The 19,095-nt window shown below is 43.6% G+C and overlaps 2 protein-coding genes and 1 non-coding gene across 3 annotated transcripts; 2 read left to right on the top strand and 1 right to left on the bottom strand.

The window, feature by feature from the left end:
* Window positions 1-670: 670 nt before the first annotated feature.
* LOC109168934 lies at window positions 671-3,788 on the top strand. The gene is made up of 3 exons (XM_019317800.1): window positions 671-1,439; window positions 2,306-2,493; window positions 2,923-3,788. Exons 1-3 carry the CDS (start codon window positions 821-823, stop codon window positions 3,571-3,573), a joined length of 1,458 nt encoding a protein of 485 aa, XP_019173345.1. The 5' UTR covers window positions 671-820; the 3' UTR covers window positions 3,574-3,788.
* Window positions 3,789-5,630: 1,842 nt separating this feature from the next.
* Window positions 5,631-5,702, bottom strand: TRNAM-CAU. The gene has a single exon. It is a non-coding gene; the product is annotated as a tRNA-Met (tRNA).
* A 9,304-nt stretch (window positions 5,703-15,006) lies between these two features.
* LOC109168884 lies at window positions 15,007-18,385 on the top strand. The gene is made up of 4 exons (XM_019317739.1): window positions 15,007-15,404; window positions 16,272-17,277; window positions 17,422-17,643; window positions 18,347-18,385. Exons 1-4 carry the CDS (start codon window positions 15,007-15,009, stop codon window positions 18,383-18,385), a joined length of 1,665 nt encoding a protein of 554 aa, XP_019173284.1.
* Window positions 18,386-19,095: the final 710 nt, after the last annotated feature.

Genomic DNA, 19,095 nt, shown 5'->3' with positions numbered 1-19,095 from the left:
AGCCATAGCTCATGAACGCGAAGAAGAAGAAGAAGCAACTTACGTAAAAAGACTATTTTGTCCACATGAATAAAAAAGTTTAAAAACATTTATTGTATTCACATTACTTTATAAAAATCATACGTTGCTTCTGAACATGGGGCTTCGATTCTTGGAGCTGTTCTTTCTTGGAAGCAGAGACAACGGTTAGCCGTAGCTCATGAACGCGAAGAAGAAGAAGGAGAAGCAACTTACGTAAAAAGACTATTTTGTCCATATGAATAAAAAAATTTAAAAAGGTTTAAGTTTTTTCGGCCAATTTCCACAGGTGATTTGGCCGGAAGGACCAAATCTGCTAAAAAAAGCATAATTAAATGACTAAATTGTTAGTTTTAAAGTCATGGAGCAAAATTAATACGCCCCTATAATCATAAGACCAAAAATGTGATTTGCTTATTTGTTAAATTAATAATAATTCGTGCATCGCACATGACACTTACTAGTATAACAAATCAACAAAGCATTTTTTTTTTTTTAAACAACAAAGTATAATGTTTAATTGTCTACATATATCACTCGAATATAAGATTTTATGTCTGTAATTACATTTTCACCCTTAATAAATGATATTTTTTTAAAAAAATATTTTCTTTTATTGCATCATACACAAGAAAACCGACGTAGTGTGAATTAACGAATATTCCACCGGGATTGAGTGATAGACTCTTTCTTATCCCCTGCAATCTGTATCTCTCAAATTTCTTCTCGATTGGGACAGCGCCACCGCTCACCGCCGGCGATCCTCTAAACTTCCCGTTACGTTGTGCTCCTCCTACTCACAATGTCATGGTTCGCTCGATCCATTGCCAACACTCTCAAGCTCGATGACGACGACGAAGAAATTGACGACGTGTCTCCGGCCAAACGCGATCACTCCACTGGAAAACCAGGAGCAGAATCGGAGCAAAATCAAATGCAATCGGATGATCTGTCGTCCCCTACGTCGCCATCACGTGGCGTCAGAGAGGATCTCTCTGAGCTTACAAAAACCCTAAGCCGTCAATTTTGGGGCGTGGCGTCGTTCCTAGCACCGCCGCCGCAGGAGCAATCCGAGTCTGAGAAACCGCTTAATGAATTTGGATCGGAGCCCGACCATGAGTCGGATTCGGATCAGGGAGGATCTGATGCTGTGGGGCCGGCCGGGATCCGGAACGACTTTGCGGAGCTCGGTGGGAGGTTCCGAAGTGGTATATCTAAGCTTTCAAGCAACAAGGCTGTGTCAGAGATCACGAAGATAGCGTCGAATATTCTGCAGCTGGGGTCGGATGAGGAGGACGATGACAGTTGGACGAAAGGTGCGGTTGGAGTTACTGAGGAGGTGGTGGCATTTGCAAGGGACATTGCGATGCATCCCGAGACTTGGCTTGATTTTCCTTTACCTGAGAATGAAGACGATGAAGGTTAGTCTTCCTTTTTTGTCGTACATTTGATAAATGGAGTGGTAATTAAGCAATCATCATAATGTTGCCTGTTTTTGGTTTGCCAAATGGTTTGAATGTTTCTCTGATTAATCCCCACAGATATGTAGGCAAAACTGCAAAAGATAAGAAAAACAAAGATGGGGCTGTATATACATTTGATGGGGGTTGGATTCTATTTGTAGAGGGTTTGGAATTCATTGTCTATCATATTATGGGTTGGAAACTAGCTTAGTAAATATTACCAAGTGTCAGTTCAGCGATAATCAAACTGATATATCATAAGGATATGCAGAGTAACAGGTAAGAAACTGTTATGTTTCAGAGGAGTGATTTGTATTGATCTTCGAATCCTAATTTAATTGTAGACCATTTTAGATGAGCCATTGTAGAATTTCTTCCTGTTTACAATCATTTTCTCTCTTTGTTTTAAAATTGGGTGAGTTTATAAGCTGCACTTTTGAAAACTATCTGGAACCATATTTGTTGTAACAACGATCACTTCTCGTGGTGGTAGTGAAAATTCATTTTCTCTTCAATGTGCAAGTGATGAGAATAGTCCTCATTAGTGGAATTAACCTTTGGCTAGTTGTATGTTTCTGCATATGTTTACTCTTTTGGGACTATATACTATTGAAGAATGGCACTGCTGGTTTCTATCCCTTTTAGAGGCATAATGTCCTCAATGTACTGCCATCTGATTTAAGGTTTTGAACTTAACTTTTAGCCCTTAGTGTTTTACTGCTGTGCTCTTCTTAAATTCTGAATGGGATTGGAATTTTATTTGAGATTTGTGAATTTAGACATTGTCGATTGGCTGATTTTTATTTTTTATTCCATCATGGTAGACTTTGACATGTCTGATGCTCAACAAGATCATGCTCTGGCTGTTGAACATCTCGCTCCAAGATTGGCTGCTCTAAGGATTGAACTATGCCCAAGTCATATGAGTGAGACTCACTTTTGGAAAATATACTTCATACTTGTTCACCCTAAGCTGGAAAAAGAAGATGCTGAACTTCTATCAACACCCCAGGTAACGATGCTAGTGGAGTAATGGTGGCTCCATTTCTCTGTTCTCCATATTCATATATAATCTACGTATAGAATGGAGCCTATTCTAGTCTGGCTGTATTTTATTTGCAAATATAGTATTTGGATGCACTCGGGATAGTTGAGGTCATTAGCATGTCTGGTTCAGAAGACGAGGCAAACAAATATTAGTTGGGTAAAAGCAATCCAATGGCTCATATCATACATGAACACTTCTAATTCTGCCTACCATCTGGAACACTTTTTTAAAAAACTTATTTGACTTGATAGCAGAAAAAATTTGATATATCGACTTTTTTGGTCCATATGGATGAATATATACTGGTAGGTTCAAGAATCAAAAACTATATCTTGGCCTATAGTTTTGAGCAACAAGCCTTTAATATTCATTTTATGCTTTATTTGTTCACAGATAGTAAAAGCACGGGCCTCATTAGGACAGGAGTTACGTAAGCGAACACACTCAAGTCCACAAGACTGCAATGACATTCCAAATGTGGAGTGTTTATCTGTGCCACCCATTGATGCTTCGGAAAACTTGGTCCAAGGGACATCTGGTCTCGAATCAACCTCCTCTGTCTCCATAGCAGCAGACTCTGATGCAGAGAAACAACCTGACACTAACAACAAAATCCAAATAGTTGACAAATCAGTTATTGAAGAAGTGCGTGGAAATGAAACTAAAGACGAAACTCCACAATCTGCTAATGTCAATATCATTATAAATGAGGAAGATGAAGATGACGACGATGATGCTGACGATTGGCTAAACGAAGAGAGCACAGAAACACATAACAGCACCAAAACCGCCATTCCCATCGAGAATGAGGATGATGTGTCGTTTAGTGATCTTGAGGATGATGATGATGATGATGATGTTCCCACCAGTTACAAGAAAACAAGCAGCAACAGTTCTGATAAAGACTCACAAGACTGGGTTCAACTGAAGAAGAGCTCTGCTGATACATCTAAAGATGTGAATGTTGAGAGGGTAAATGCCAAGAACTCTGAAAGCAAGGAATCTAATGACTGGCTTGATATTGATGACATTGAAGTGGCATGATAATAGTGATGTTGTGTGAGGTTCATCATTGAAAACTTAAATATTTCTGTTCATTTTGTGAATACCTGTTTGGATTTCCTCTTTTCAGTCCACATTCCTGGTTTCTTAAAGAATGTTTGTACATAAAGAAAAAAAACCTACGAGAAATAAGAAATGTTTATGTAACTGTTAAATGATAAAAGACTTTATGTAATTGTTTAATGATTGATAGAATACTATACAAGAGCATTGAACCTTCATAAAAGAAAAAAAAAAAAAACATATACGAGAGTAATAATTATCTCAACCATCTACTGGGCGTGGAATTGAGAAGATTAAAATGTCATTGTGTAATTTATTTATACTATTAATAAAAACAAAATTATACTTTACAATTTTCTACTCAAACTATCTCTCAAGCTATTACTATATAAAATGTGTTATGGTAATTAAACTAATAATAATTACACAAATAAGTTAAATCCTCATGGCCAAAAACTTGTAGTTACCAATCTCTAATCAAGTTGGCTTTTCCATGTTTTTAAGTTATGATTTTATGGCAGAAAATACAACTTAAAACTTGTAGTTACCAATGGAGAATTCTATTTGCACCACCCTAATTGCTATTTATACCACCATTTGATAGGTATAATAGTTTTATAGGTGGTGTAAATAGAAAAATGCTATTTGCACCAGCTTTATTAAATGTAGTCAAACATTATATTTTTTAAAAATATTTATTAATTATTTTTATTTAAAAAAACATTATTAAAAAAAAAAAAAAAACACCCCCTCGCCTTCTTTGGTGAGAAGGCAGCCCAGTGGATCTCATTCTCCGGTGAGAAGGCAGCTCCTCGCCTTCTCTGGTGAGAAGGCGAGGAGTTGTATTTTTTTTTAATAATGTTTTAATTAATTAAAATTTTAATTAAAAATTATTAATACAATCTCGTAAATCGTATTTGACCAGCGTGGTGTAAAGATTGTTGAATTTTTTTTTACCATTTTTACAATTTCAATGTACTTTACACCTACTTTTGACTAGAGAGTGGTACAAATAACAACACGTATTACCAATCCCTAACCAATTTGGCTTTCCCATGTTTTTTCAGTTATGTTCGGTCAAAGTACCTATGAGATCCTTGTACTATAGTGTTTTGTTCAATTTAGTCCCTGTACTTTATAAAGTGGTGCAATTAAGGACAATAGTTAAATGTGTTAATATTACAGTTAACTTAGCTTACATGGTGCTGACATCATTATTGTCACATCATTATATTTATATTCCAACTCATATATTACAGTATAAATATTTAAAATTAATTATTTTTACCACCAATGTCTAAAATAAATAATTACAACCATGCTCCTAATAATATTTGAACACTTGATGTCATCGTGCTTGTAATTATTATTTTTTTGACATATTAATGTAATATATTGGTGAAAAAATAATTAATTTTAAATATTTATTAAATAATATATGAGTTGGAATATAAATATTATGATGTGGTAGTGATTATCACAGCGCCACATAAGCTAAGTTAATTGTAGTATTAACACCGTTAATTATTGTCCTTAATTGAATCACTTTTTAAAATATGGAAATTAAATTAAGTAAAATAAATGTACAGAAACTAAATTGAACAAAATACTACTCCCTCCGTCCCGAATTATGTGTCTTACTTTGCATTTACACGGATTTTTAGGAAGCAATGAAAAGAATACTAATTTTTCTATTTTACCCCCAACATGCGATGATTTGACCCTTCTATCACTTTATACTCAAATCACTTGTACTACATAGTACAAAGTACAATAAATTAACTCAAAAGTATGAAATGCACATAAGGGCAAAATTGAAAAAATAGAATGATAGTAGTGTTTAATTTAGGAAAGTGGACAATATTTTGGGACAAACTAAAAAGAAAAGTAAGACAGGTAAAATGGGACGGAGGGAGTATAATACAAAAATATAACATGTAGTTACCAATCCCCCCAATCAACTTGGTTTTTCCCTGTTTGTTGAGGTATGTTCGGGTGGCCTAAAAAATTTTTTGTGGGTGTGTGAAAGCAAGTCTTATCAGAGCCAGGTTTCGATCTTGGGACCTGTGGGTTATGGGCCCACCACGCTTCCGCTGCGCCACTCTGATTTATCATTTCAAGTGCTGTTTAGACAAACTAAATATGGAAAGAAGAATTCATGAATTCTGTATTTATATAGTTATACTCTGTAGTCTGTAGGCGGCTAACGGAAGTTCAAAATGGGCTGCTCTATTCAACATGGGCCTCCTCTACTTTTACAATCCAAACCCAATCAATTTTTTTTTTTTTTTGGCAAATTATGCTGTGGATTCGTGTCCACAATGCATTATGGACACGAGTCCAAAACGACGTCGTTTTAAGGGAAAATGTGGCTTTTCAGTTAAAAAAAAATTGATTTTGTGTCGCCGTTAACGGCGTTATTCATTTGTGGCATTATGAATGTACAGTTATGATTTTATGAATGTACATTTATGAAATTATGAATGTAAGTTATGGAATTATGAACACAGAGCTCTGACATTATGAACTTACAATTATGAACATATAGTGATAAAATTATGAACATAAAGCTCTAAAATTGTGAACATAGAGTTTCAAAAATTATCAATTTACAGTTATTGAATTATGAATGTACAGTCACAGAATTATGAATGTACAGTCACAGAATTATGAATGTACAGTTATGCAATTATGAATGTACAGTTATGGAATTATGAACACAGAGCTCTGACATTATGAACTTACAATTATGAACATATAGTGATACAATTATGAACATATACTCTTATAACAAAGTGGTCTGAAATTTATTTCTTTAAAAAAAAAAAAAAGAAAAAAAAGTGGAGATAACGGTGCCACTAACGGCACCGTTACCGTGTCCAGCATGCATGCTGGACACGGGTCCATAGCATAACGATTGATTTTTTTTTTTTTTTTTTTTTTTTTTTTTTTTTTTTGAGTGAAAGACATTTTTGGTCCTAGACTTATAGTGGCACAGACATTTTTGGTCCTAGACTTATTATTATTATTATTATTATTATTATTATTATTATTATTATTATTATTATTATTATTATTATTATTACATAATCTTTTTAAATAATATTATTCTATAGCAACTACAATATTGCAACAAAAAAAAATGATGTTAAATTATCAAAAAAAATATTGGTAAAAAAAATTAAAGAACATTTAATAATATTCAAAAGAATAATAACATATTTTTTTTTCAACAAAATACTCAAATCTATTAGGACTTTGTATTTGAGTCATTATATTACTCTCTATCCTAGTCTTTCTATGATTCCTCTTGTATATATACCCCCTCTATGTATAGTTGTAATTACAGTTCATATAATATAATTTCTCTCAGTTCTCATCTGGTATCAGTTAAGTTATTGTTTTCTTCATTTTTTTCACTAATGGCTGACAGATCAGTTAATTCCTCCGAACGGACCGTTTCCAATGCTCTAATCTCGTCTTCTGCTAGCTCTGCTGTTACATCGCTTTCTACTGCTCACCACTTTGTCAGTCTTAAGCTCACCCATAAGAATTACCTGTTTTGGAGAACTCAAGTCGTACTATTTCTTGATGGACATGGTCTCATGTCGTTCGTTGATGGGACCAATCCCAGTCGGCTGACCTTCCTTCCCGCCGTCGAAGGAAGCTTGCCGACGCCAAATCCCAATCATGCAACATGGTTTCGGCATGATCGGGCTCTTATGTCTATGTTGACTTCTTTTCTCAGTGAAGAAGTTATGCACCTCGTCGTTGGTCGTTGTACGTCACGAGAGGTTTGGGAGTCAATTGATTTGGCTTTCGCATCTCGCGCCCGCTTGTTAAATCTCCTTGGCCAACTACAGTCTCTAAGCCAGGGAGATTCCACGGTTGCTGATTATATTGGTCGTGCTTGTGTTATTTTGGAGGATCTTTCTATGGCCAGTAGGCCGGTTGGGCTAGACGAGATGAATCTTTATGTGTTTTGGGGGTTATGGCCGGAGTTTCAAAACCTAACCGCATCTCTCTCAGCTCGCGGTCAACCCGTAATCCTAGATGAGCTCGCTGATTTCCTTGGTGCTCAAGAGTTCATCTGGGGGAGTGTTCCTGGTGGTCCGCCAGCGGCGTTTGCCATGCAGCGCGACGGCGGAGGCAGTCAAAACCGCCGTGGTGGTCGCGGTAATAACCGTGGCGGTCAAGGTCAAAATGCCGGCGGTCAGCATGGAGGCAGCGGTGGCCGGTCGAATTCCGGCAGAGGTGCTGGTCACCGTGGGCATGGTAGCAGTGGCGGTACCAACGGTCCGATAATTTGTCAATTATGTGGTCGTACGGGGCACTCGGCTGTCACATGCTACAATCGTTATGATCCTCATCCACAAGCAAATTTGATGTATCAAAACACCAATTCAAATCTTAATGACTCACAGACATGGATTCCTGACACTGGGGCTACCAATCATGTAACTCCAGATATTGCAGCCATATCTACATTAGAGGAATACAAGGGGAATGGCACATTGCGTGTTGGTGATGGTAAGTGTCTTTCTATTAGTTATGTAGGTCATGCTTCCTTTAATACCCCGTCTCGTTCCTTCCAATTGTCTAATATCCTTCATGTTCCTAGTGTGTCTACGTCTTTATTATCTGTTCACAAATTTGCCTTAGATAATAAAGTATTCTTTGAGTTTCACCCATCATTTTTTGTTGTAAAGGATATCAATACCAAGGAAATTCTGCTTAAAGGCTATAGTCGTGGGGGCCTTTACAGACTCCCAATTACCAAAACATCTCTTTTCTCTCTCCTTTCATCTCGTACTACTTCGTCAGTGTGGCATGATCGTTTAAGACATCCACATCATCGTACATTGCATTCTTCGGTCTTGTTCGGTTAGTGGGTCTAGTAATTCTATTCGATGCAATTCTAGTCTATGTAATGCGTGTCAATTGGTCAAATCCTCTCGATTGCCATTGGCACGTGTTGCGTCTTCTAGTTCCTGTGTTCTTGACTTAATATACACAGATATTTGGGGTCCAGCTCCTCTTTTATCAATTGATGGCTATCTTTATTTTGTTATTTTCGTGGATGATTATACTCGCTATACTTGGTATTTTTCCATGAAATTAAAATCTTATCTGTATGTCATCTTTGATAAATTTTGTACAATGGTTGAATGGCTTTTTAATAGAAAGATTAAAACCATTCAATCTGATCTAGGAGCTGAATACAATAAATTACATCATTCCTTTACTCAATTAGGTATCGTTCATAGACAATCATGTGCATACACCCATGAACAAAACGGTCGTGTCGAAAGAAAACATAGACAAATAGTTGAAACAGGTCTGGCTCTTCTAGCCCGTGTCTCTGTTCCATATAAATTATGAGATTATGCCTTTGAAACTGCAGTTTATTTAATCAATAAAATGTCATCTGTCTTATTAAATAATCTAAGTCCTCACTTTAAAGTGCATGCTTCCAATCCCTCATATTTTTTCTTCGTGTCTTTGGGTGTCTATGTTATCCATATCTCAGGCCATATAATCATCACAAACTCTCATACCAGTCATCTCCATGTGTCTTCCTAGGTTATCCTGAGTCGTTTCGGGGGTATAGGTGCATGAACTTACAGACTAACAAGATTTATGTGTGCAGGCATGTAAGGTTTGATGAGACAGTTTATCCTTTTGCAACTAACACTTCTGTGCAGTCTTCTCAACTTGTGCAAAATATTCTCTAGGCTAATTCTGTTCTTCATCACACGCCACCAGCTGCTCCTCCCCGCGGGAATGTCCCGATTCCACCCGCGGCACCTTCTGATCCGCAAAGTAGCGATGGCACACCGCCCTCACCGCCTCACACCGATGCTAACCCGCTAGATGTGCCCGAGCACGAACCACTTGAGCCAACGGATCAACCTGCCAAGAGGCCTCGCGGTCGTCCTCGAGGTAAATCCATTAAATCCACAATTCGAACTCACGAGATGAACACTCGCAGTCGCTCTCAGGCTCCTCCAACGGCTTTAACGGTTCAGGTGTGTCCTTCAGATCCAACTTGTTATACATAGGCAGTTAAGTTTCAAGAATGGCGTGAGGCTATAGACCAAGAATTTAATGCCCTTCTACAAAATCAGACATGGCAACTTGTGCCGTCTCAGCCAAGTTTAAACAATATTGGGTGCAAATGGGTCTTTCGTAAAAACGAAAGGCAGATGGCTCCATTGAGAGGCGTAAGGCAAGACTTGTAGCAAATGGGTTTAACTAGGTGCCAGGTCAGGATTTCTTTGATACTTTTAGTCCAGTGGTTAAACCAACCACAATCAGGTTATTCCTTTCTCTGGCTCTATCGTCTAGATGGTTTATTAAACAACTTGATGTTCATAATGCCTTCTTAAATGGAAATCTATCTAAGACTGTGTACATGAAGTAACCACCTGGTTATATTGATGCTCATCATCCAAATCATGTCTGCTTACTGAAAAGATCTCTTTATGGCCTAAAACAAGCCCCTAGGGCCTGGTTTAATCGTTTGCACACTTTTCTACTATCTATTAGTTTTCAGGCATCGAAAACGGATGTGTCTCTATTTTATCATTCACAAAGATCTGATTGTGTTTATCTGTTGATTTGTGTGGATGATATACTTATGATGGGAAATAATCAGGACCTAATCACTCAACTAATTGCAAAACTCTCTGCTGTGTTTAAAATTAGAGATCTTGGTGAACTAGGATTTTTTTCTTGGAATTGAGGCAATTAAATGCAGGGATGGAATTTTGCTTTCGCAACAGAGATACATGCATGACATTCTAAAACGTGTTGGAATGGCAGAATGTAAACCATTGTTTACTCCTATTTCTTCCTCCAAAATCATGAGTACCAACACAGATTTATATGATGATGCCACACAGTACAGGAGTTTAGCAGGTGCTCTACAGTATTTAATTATCACTCGTCCTGGTCTTTCCTTTGCCGTCAATCAGTTATATCAACACATGCATGCTCTTACCATTACTCACTGGGAGCATATAAAAAGAGTCTTAAGATATGTTAAAGGAACTGTTAATTTTGGTTTACGAGTCATGCAGTCAACTTCAAGAGAAATTCATGTCTTTTCTAATTCCGACTGGGCTAGCAGTCCAGAAGATAAAAAATATACAAGTGGCTTTGCTGTATTTCTTGGTTCTAATCTTGTGTCATGGGTCTGCAAGAAACAAATAACTGTTGCTAGATCTTCTACAGAGGCCGAATATAAAGCTCTAACAGATGTTTGTGCTGAGGTAACATGGATTTTGTCTCTTTTATGTGAACTTTATGTCCCAAATATTTCTGTTCCAAAGTTATGGTGTGATAATCTTGGAGCTACATATATGTGCACCAATCCCATATTTTGTGAAGGTGTCGTGGAAAGTGGGGCATATATTCCACAACACCAGAAATCTTGTTATCCACTGTAGTCTTTGATAGGATCAAGACTGAGGAAAAAAATGCACTTTATTAGGATGATCAATGGGCTTTTAATGAAATACGATCCATTTCGTCATAAGTCAAACCATTAATCTCTTTTAATGCACGATCAAGCTTCTGAAACATATCCATATTACGTTCATATTGAAGACCATCGAATAAGTTCTTACCAACACTAGTACAAAAAAAAAAAAAAAAAAAAAAAACTTTTCGATTCTCCTACAAAACACTTTCCGAGTCACCTGTAAAGGTGACTCGGATTCTAGCCTGTATAAAGTGTCGCGGAAAACTAAAGAAGCATTTTTTATTTTTTTTAATACAGACTTTCCGAGGCACCTGCTGCGTAACAGGTGCCTCGGAAAGTCAATTAATAATTTATTATTAAATACTATTCGCGACACCCACCTGGAAACTTTTTTTTTTAATAATTATATCCGAGGCACCCTCTTCGCAATGGGTGCGTCGGAAAGTTACCCTTTTCTTTTTTTGAAAAAAAAAGAATTATAAATATATATATATATATATATATATATATATATATATATATATATATGTGTGTGTGTGTGTGTGTGTGTGTGTGTGTGTGTGTGTGTGTGTGTAGCTAATTTTATAAAACAAATGAACAAAAAATTACCGACAGAGAAAGGAAACGTTTACCAAAGAAATGTTTAACAAAATTACACACTAAGCAATTTGTAAATGTGAATAAAGAAAGGAAAAGTTTACAAAGAAATCTGAAGCAATTTGTACTCCTCCGCTACACACTGTAAGTCTATGCGCCTCTATCCCGAAATATTTCTTTCAGCTTCCCAGCTTTATCCTTTGGGTCTTTATAACCCTAAAAAGAAATAAAAAGCATAATAACATTTCAATAGCTAATAAATCTAAAACATTTTTTTATCTTAAGCATTTCAATCTCCTCCTTTGTTGGGCAAAACATTTTTTACCTTAAGCATTGTTTCCCCATCAATACATGTAATTAAGCAAGGAATAAGGGGGAAAGAAGAACGAATTTCACTGCAAATCAAAGCGATGGGCATGCAGAGGCAATTAATCCAAAACCCATCAAGGGCATTGATGGGGTGAGAACCCCGGCCCAAGAAAAGAGGCCCAGAAAGAATGCATGGGCCGGGTCCAGGACTCGGCCCAAGTCCAAAGAAGGACGGCCCAATACCAAACGGGGATGAGGAGTCGGCCCAGGCCCGACCTAGGAGAGGACTCGGTCCAGAGAGCCGTTGAGGGAGCCTTCAACACAGTTAAGACAAGGAGCCGTTGAGGCATTAAAGGCCGGGCTCGGTCCGCCAGTTACTAGCCAAAGAGAGCCGTTGGCAGAGTCTGTAACGTTGCCCAACGGCTCGGCGCATTGAGTGTACCCTTTAAGTCGGCCATCATGAGCCTTTAAGACAGTAGAGGAGGAGCCACTATAAAGGGGGCTCCTCCACCATTGTATAGGGCAGATTCCAGAACCCGGAGAGGGAATAAACAAATACTATTAAGCATCATATTTTACTAAGATTCAAACCCTTTTGTGAAAGGTGTATCCTCCAGCTTAAGGTTGTGTTGGACCTCCTTGGGCCCGAAAACCCAAAAACCATCACTGGCGCCGTCTGTGGGGAACGAAACGAAGAGTCACGTGTCCTCTTGAGTAAGGCGAGTCCGAGGAACAGTAGTTGAATCAGGCAAACCCCGGATATGGCAGGAAGCGAGGAACAGTCGAGCCGTCAAGACAACGGACGGGAGGCCGACTTGAGAAACCAGCTGAATAGGAGAAATGCCCGAAGCCAAGAAAACGAGACGACACCGCCGCCGACGCCGCAGAGAAACCCGCAAGTACCTCAAGTACTGCTCACCCCGGAGCAGTTGCGCGCAATCGGGCGCGCCTGTGCGGAAGCAAGTCTAGGAGTGAGAGAACAGTCCGTCACTCGCCAGCAGCAACGCGAGCTGCGACCGCCTCAGAGACCAGACAACCGGCAATTGAGCCGACGGGCTGAAAGCCAGCCGGTGCAATCCGTTCATTCCCGGCTAGGACCCAGCGTCGGCCGTCGGTCGGCAAGAGAGCGATTAGGCCGGAGGGAGCCCAGTCGCGCCCCATTAGTCGTCCGCGACCGGCAAGCTGCACGAGAAAAGAGCCGAGCCAAAAGGGCCGGGACTGAGACTCGCCGCGTGGAGCAACCCCCTCGCAACCCTGCCCAACCGGCTGAGTCTGAAGTCGGCGAAAGCACGGAATCCACGGGAAATCGCACCCGGGAAAGGGTCGAAGTGGCCAACCTAGTACAAGAGGTACGAAATCTAAGAGAACGGATGGAGGGAAAAGCCAAATCCCCGGGGCGTACGTTGCTAACCGCCCTGCCTTTCTCGGACGAGGTCATGGCCTTCAAGATACCGGGCGACTTTAAGTTCCCGGAGCAAGCCACATTCGACGGATCAGGCGACCCGCGAGAACATCTATTGAGTTACCAAGCTAAGATGCAAGTCCTAGGAGTGCGAGATCCGGTCATGTGCCGTGCCTTCTTACCTACGCTGAAGGGGCCCGCCCAAAGATGGCTTGTAAGTCAGCCCCCAGGGTCGATCCACAGCTTTGAAGAACTGGCAGACCGCTTCATGAGCCACTATGCCGCTAACATCAAGCCACAGAAGGATCTGACGCACTTAGGCGACATCCATCAGGATGAAGGCGAATCCTTGAAAGCCTATCTTGCTCGCTGGCAGAAGGAGATCCAGTCGATAGAAGAGGTAGAGGACCAAACAGCGCTCACCTTCTTCATTGAATCTTTGCGATCCGGACAGCTGTATCGAGATCTAAGGGACAACCGCCCGGCGACATACGCGGAGGCTGTCCAGATGGCCAATAAGAGGGCCAACACAGAGCAGGCCATGAAGCATAAACGGCAGCGTGAGGTCGGTGGGTCCGCCAGCGGAAAAAGGACGCGGGTGGAAACGAGAGAAAGGCGTTCGGATGCCGCCCGGCGACCCGAGGTCAGGCGACCGTATGACCGACCCGTCGTTCGCACCTATCGGCCGGTTCCAGAGCAACCAGTCCGCGAAGTACAGGCGGTCGCCCCGCCTCCGCCTCCGCCGATGGACGACCGAGCAGCGGACGAGGATACGGGTAAGACTTCTAAATATTGTCGCTATCACAAATCTTATACTCACAGCACAGAAGAATGCTACTATCTAAAGAAGATTATGGAGGGGATCATCCAGCAAGGGACACCGCCCCCTAACCAATGGAAGCGAAGGTCGACCGGTCGAGGAGGTGAGGGACCCGTCGCCAGCTCGGAAAACAGTCGAGGCAAGCAGCCGGCTTCCGAAGAGGACGAAGCCCAATGGCGCCAGAAGTCGGTCATTAACATGATAGTCGGCGGGCCGGAAGGCGGCGATTCCGCGAACACCCGAAAAGCCTGGGCTCGGCAGCTATACGTCGGAACAGTCTATGGTCGAGAAGGGAGCTCCAAAAAGACATGTCGGGAGCCCATCGTGTTCACCGATAAAGACCTGCCAGCCGGGGAAACCCCGCATCGAGACGCGTTGGTCATCGCCATGGACATCGACGGTGTGGTCGTCCGCCGAATCCTGGTCGACACCGGGAGCAGCGTCAACGTACTGTACCTGGAGACCTTTACCAAGATGGGGTTGACCCGAGAACAGCTCAGGCCCGTGAATACCCCCCTCGCCGGTTTCACCGGGGACTCGGTGGAGGCGTAAGGGTCCATCACTCTTCCTGTGGAAATCGGCAGCTATTCGAACGTGCAGCAGTTGAGCATGAAGTTCACCGTGGTCGATCTAGCCTGCTCACACAACGCCATACTCGGCCGCCCGGGTTTGGAAGATCTTGGGGCTCTGATCTCAATCGAACATTTGTGCCTGAAATTCCGCACGCCGAACGGAATAGGAGCGGTGCGTTGTGACCGCAAGGTCGCCCGCGACTGTTATCTGCAGGCATGTAGAGGTATGGGCAAGCGTGGGATGCAGGTCCATGAGATCACCGAGAGGCCCCCTAAGAAAGCAGTGATACCACGCCCGGAGCCGGCCGTCGAGCTAGAGGAAGTTGAAGTGGACCCAGCGCAGCCAAGCAGGCGAGTGAGAATCGGAGTCGGCCTTTCGGAGAAGTTAAAGGGGGAAATCACGAGAGTACTCCAAGAGCACCGGCTGGTCTTCGCCTGGGGCCCAGAAGATATGCCCGGCGTGGATCGATCAGTCATATCGCATCGACTCGCCGTAGACCCGGAGCACCGGCCGGTCGTGCAAAAGAAGCGATATTTGGCAAACGATCGGCGGGAGTTTGTGAAGAAAGAAGTCAGCACGCTGTTAGCAGCCGGACACGTCCGTGAGGTCAAGTACCCGGAATGGTTGGCTAACGTGGTCCTTGTGCCCAAGCCCCCGACGTGGCGAATGTGTGTAGACTACACAGATCTTAACAAGGCGTGCCCAAAGGATCCGTTCCCTCTGCCCCGGATCGACCAGCTAGTCGACGAGACGGCCGGGTCGGCGTTGCTCAGTTTTATGGATGCCTTCAGAGGGTACCATCAAATATTCATGCACCCGGCAGACGAGGAGAAGACCGCCTTCCTAACTCCGGACGGAGTGTATTGCTATCAAGTCATGCCATTTGGACTCAAAAATGCCGGGGCTACGTACACCCGAATGGTCGCCCGGTTATTCCACCACCTGCTAGGAAAGTCGATGGCCGCGTACGTCGACGACATGCTTGTCAAGAGTCGAGAGGAGGACAAGCACTCGGAGGACTTAGCCGACTGCTTTAAAGTAATGATAAAGTATAACCTCCGACTGAACCCCAAGAAGTGTGCGTTCGCCGTCCAGGGCGGTAAGTTCTTGGGCTACATGGTCACCAAACGAGGCATTGAGCCTAACCCAGAGAAGGTACAAGCCATCCTCGACATGCAGCCTCCTACTACTATCAAGGACCTACAACGCTTGACCGGACGACTGGCCGCTCTCAGCCGTTTTCTGAGCAAATCGGCGGATAAGACTGTGCCTTTCTTCGAAGCCATGAAGAAGAAAGAGGGATTCGCTTGGACTGCCGAATGCCAACAATCGTTCGAGGAATTAAAACGGTATCTATCGACTCCCCCAGTACTGTCTACCCCCCAGGAGGGCGAGCCCTTACTGTTGTACCTCGCCGCCTCGGCCAAAGCGGTAAGTTCGGTGTTGGTTCGAGAGGAGGACCGAGTCCAGCACCCGGTTTACTATGTAAGCCGCTCACTGAAAGCTGCCGAGACACGGTACACTGCCCTGGAAAAGATCGTGTATGCCTTGGTGGTCACCGTCCGCAAGTTGGCGCCTTACTTCCAAGCCCATACCGTCCGGGTCCTGACGGATCAACCACTCGGGAGTGTACTACGGAACCCCTCGTCTTCCGGCCGGCTAGTGAAATGGGCCGTCGAGCTGACTCAATACGGGATCGAGTACCAACCCAGGCCCTCCATCAAAGGCCAAGCTTTGGCCGACTTCCTGGTCGAGTGTACGGCGAGCGAGGAGGAGAAGGAAAGTGCCTCGGAAAGCACCTCGGGCGAGTGGTGGGAGATGCATGCGGACGGAGCATCAAGTCGACAGCACCGCGGAGGCGGCGTTGTGCTCATCACCCCGGAGGGATTTCGGCTGTATTACGCCCTAAGATACCTGTTCCCTGCGTCAAATAACGAGGCCGAGTACGAAGCAGTATTGAATGGCCTCCGACTCGCCAAGGGTCTAGGAATCGAACGGCTACGAGTCAAAACCGACTCCCGACTAGTAGTCGGGCAAATCTCGGGTACGTGCGAAGCTAAGAACGCGAGGATGGCGTTGTACAAAGAATGTGCCAACAAGATGTTGAAGGGATTCGAAGCTTATGAAATAGAATACATATCCCGGGCGGACAACGTAGAGGCCGACATCTTGTCAAAAATCGCCATGGAAGGGGTGCCGGACCGCTTAATAAAGATTTGCCAGAAGGAGGAGCTAAGTCGGCCGAGCGTCGAAGAGGCGCCGCTAGATGTCCAGCAAGTAAGCATCGAAGGGTGGAATCGAGAGAAAAACCCGGAGATGTTCTGGATAAATGACATCCGGCGATTCAAGGAAACAGGCGAGTTGCCAGCTGACCCATCAGTCGCCGCAAGGGTTCGGCGGAAAGCTCCCTCTTTTCGGATCGTAGACGGAGACCTATATAAGCAGTCGTTCGGAGGGCCCTTGTTGAAATGCCTACTTAAGCCTGAGGCCGAGAAGGTAATGGATGAAGCCCACAGAGGCATTTGCGCTGCGCACCAGGGTGCTCACACGCTCGCCCGAAAATTGGTCGTTCAAGGGTATTACTGGCCGACCATGATGCGAGATTGCGTTGAACGGATGTCCAAATGTGGCGTTTGTCAGGCATTCGCCAGGAAAGACACTCGGCCAGCCACCTTCTATACGCCGGTCACCACTGCCATTCCCTTCGCCAAGTGGGGAATAGACCTGTTGGGACCATTACCCGTCGCCCCGGGAGGATTGAAGTTTTGTGTCGTGGCCGTCGATTACTTCACCAAGTGGGTCGAGGCGGAGCCCCTGGCTACCATCACCGAATACCAGTGTCGACGTTTTCTGTGGAAAAAGGTGATCTGTCGCTACGGTTTGCCCGAGCACATCGTCAGCGATAACGGGCGACAGTTTGATTGCCAGGCGTTCGCCGAATTCTGCCGCCGACACGGTATCAAGCATACCAAGGTATCGGTGGCCTACCCCCAGGCGAATGGACAGGTGGAGAATGTGAACCGAACCCTGGTCGATGGGATCCGGAAGAAACTTGAAGACGTCCGAGGAAACTGGGCGGACGAGCTTGATCGAGTCCTTTGGGCCTATCGCACTACCCAGCGGAGAGCGACGGGAGAGAGTCCGTTCTCGCTCGCATACGGCTTTGAGGCCAAGATTCCCGTCGAAGTGGTCGAACCCACCCATCGGGTTCGCACCTACTCGGACGCAGCAAATGAGGAGAGCCTGCAGATTGAGAAAAATTTTCTAGAAGAAAGAAGGGAAGCCGCAAGTGCGCGAATGGCTGAGTACCAGCAGGCAGTGAAAAGATACCGCGACCGCAGAACTCGCCCGCGAACCTTCCAGGTTGGCGATCTAGTGCTGCGGGATCGACAAGCCAGCCAGCCCACCGAAGGAGGCAAGCTCGCGGTCAAGTGGGAAGGACCGTACCGCATCGCGACCGTAGTTCGGGCCGGAACTTACAAGTTAGAAACCATGGAGGGCAAGCTTATAGACCGTATATGGAATGCAGCACATTTGAAAAGGTTTTATCAGTAGCCCATGATAGGCCATGTATGAACTCGAGGACTCCGAGAAATCTGAATAAAAGTGCGTGGGTTGCAGTCAATCCTCCCCAGGGACTCGGCAAGTATATATAGAAACGACGGGGCACTGACCCTAAACCGTTTCTGAGAACAGAAAAAGCCTAAAGGAGTCGCCTCGACTGAGAGACTCGGCAAGTATATATAGAAACGACGGGGCACTGACCCTAAACCGTTTCTGAGAACAGAAAAAGCCTAAAGGAGTCGCCTCGACTGAGGGACTCGGCGAGAGAAAGATAGGAAACAAGGGCCCAGACCCTTAGACGTTTCCGTGAAAAAGCCAAAAGGAGTCGCCTCGACTGAGAGACTCGGCAAGTATATATATAGAAACGACGGGGCACTGACCCTAAACCGTTTCTGAGAACAGAAAAAGCCTAAAGGAGTCGCCTCGACTGAGAGACTCGGCAAGTATATATAGAAACGACGGGGCACTGACCCTAAACCGTTTCTGAGAACAGAAAAAGCCTAAAGGAGTCGCCTCGACTGAGAGACTCGGCAAGTATATATAGAAACGACGGGGCACTGACCCTAAACCGTTTCTGAGAACAGAAAAAGCCTAAAGGAGTCGCCTCGACTGAGGGACTCGGCGAGAGAAAGATAGGAAACAAGGGCCCAGACCCTTAGACGTTTCCGTGAAAAAGCCAAAAGGAGTCGCCTCGACTGAGAGACTCGGCAAGTATATATAGAAACGACGGGGCACTGACCCTAAACCGTT

The sequence above is a fragment of the Ipomoea nil genome, unplaced genomic scaffold (genome assembly GCF_001879475.1).
Source record: "Ipomoea nil cultivar Tokyo-kokei standard unplaced genomic scaffold, Asagao_1.1 scaffold3231, whole genome shotgun sequence".
Lineage (NCBI taxonomy): Eukaryota > Viridiplantae > Streptophyta > Magnoliopsida > Solanales > Convolvulaceae > Ipomoea > Ipomoea nil.
The sequence above is the reverse complement of the archived record's forward strand: the minus strand, read 5'-3'. Positions and strand labels throughout refer to the sequence as shown.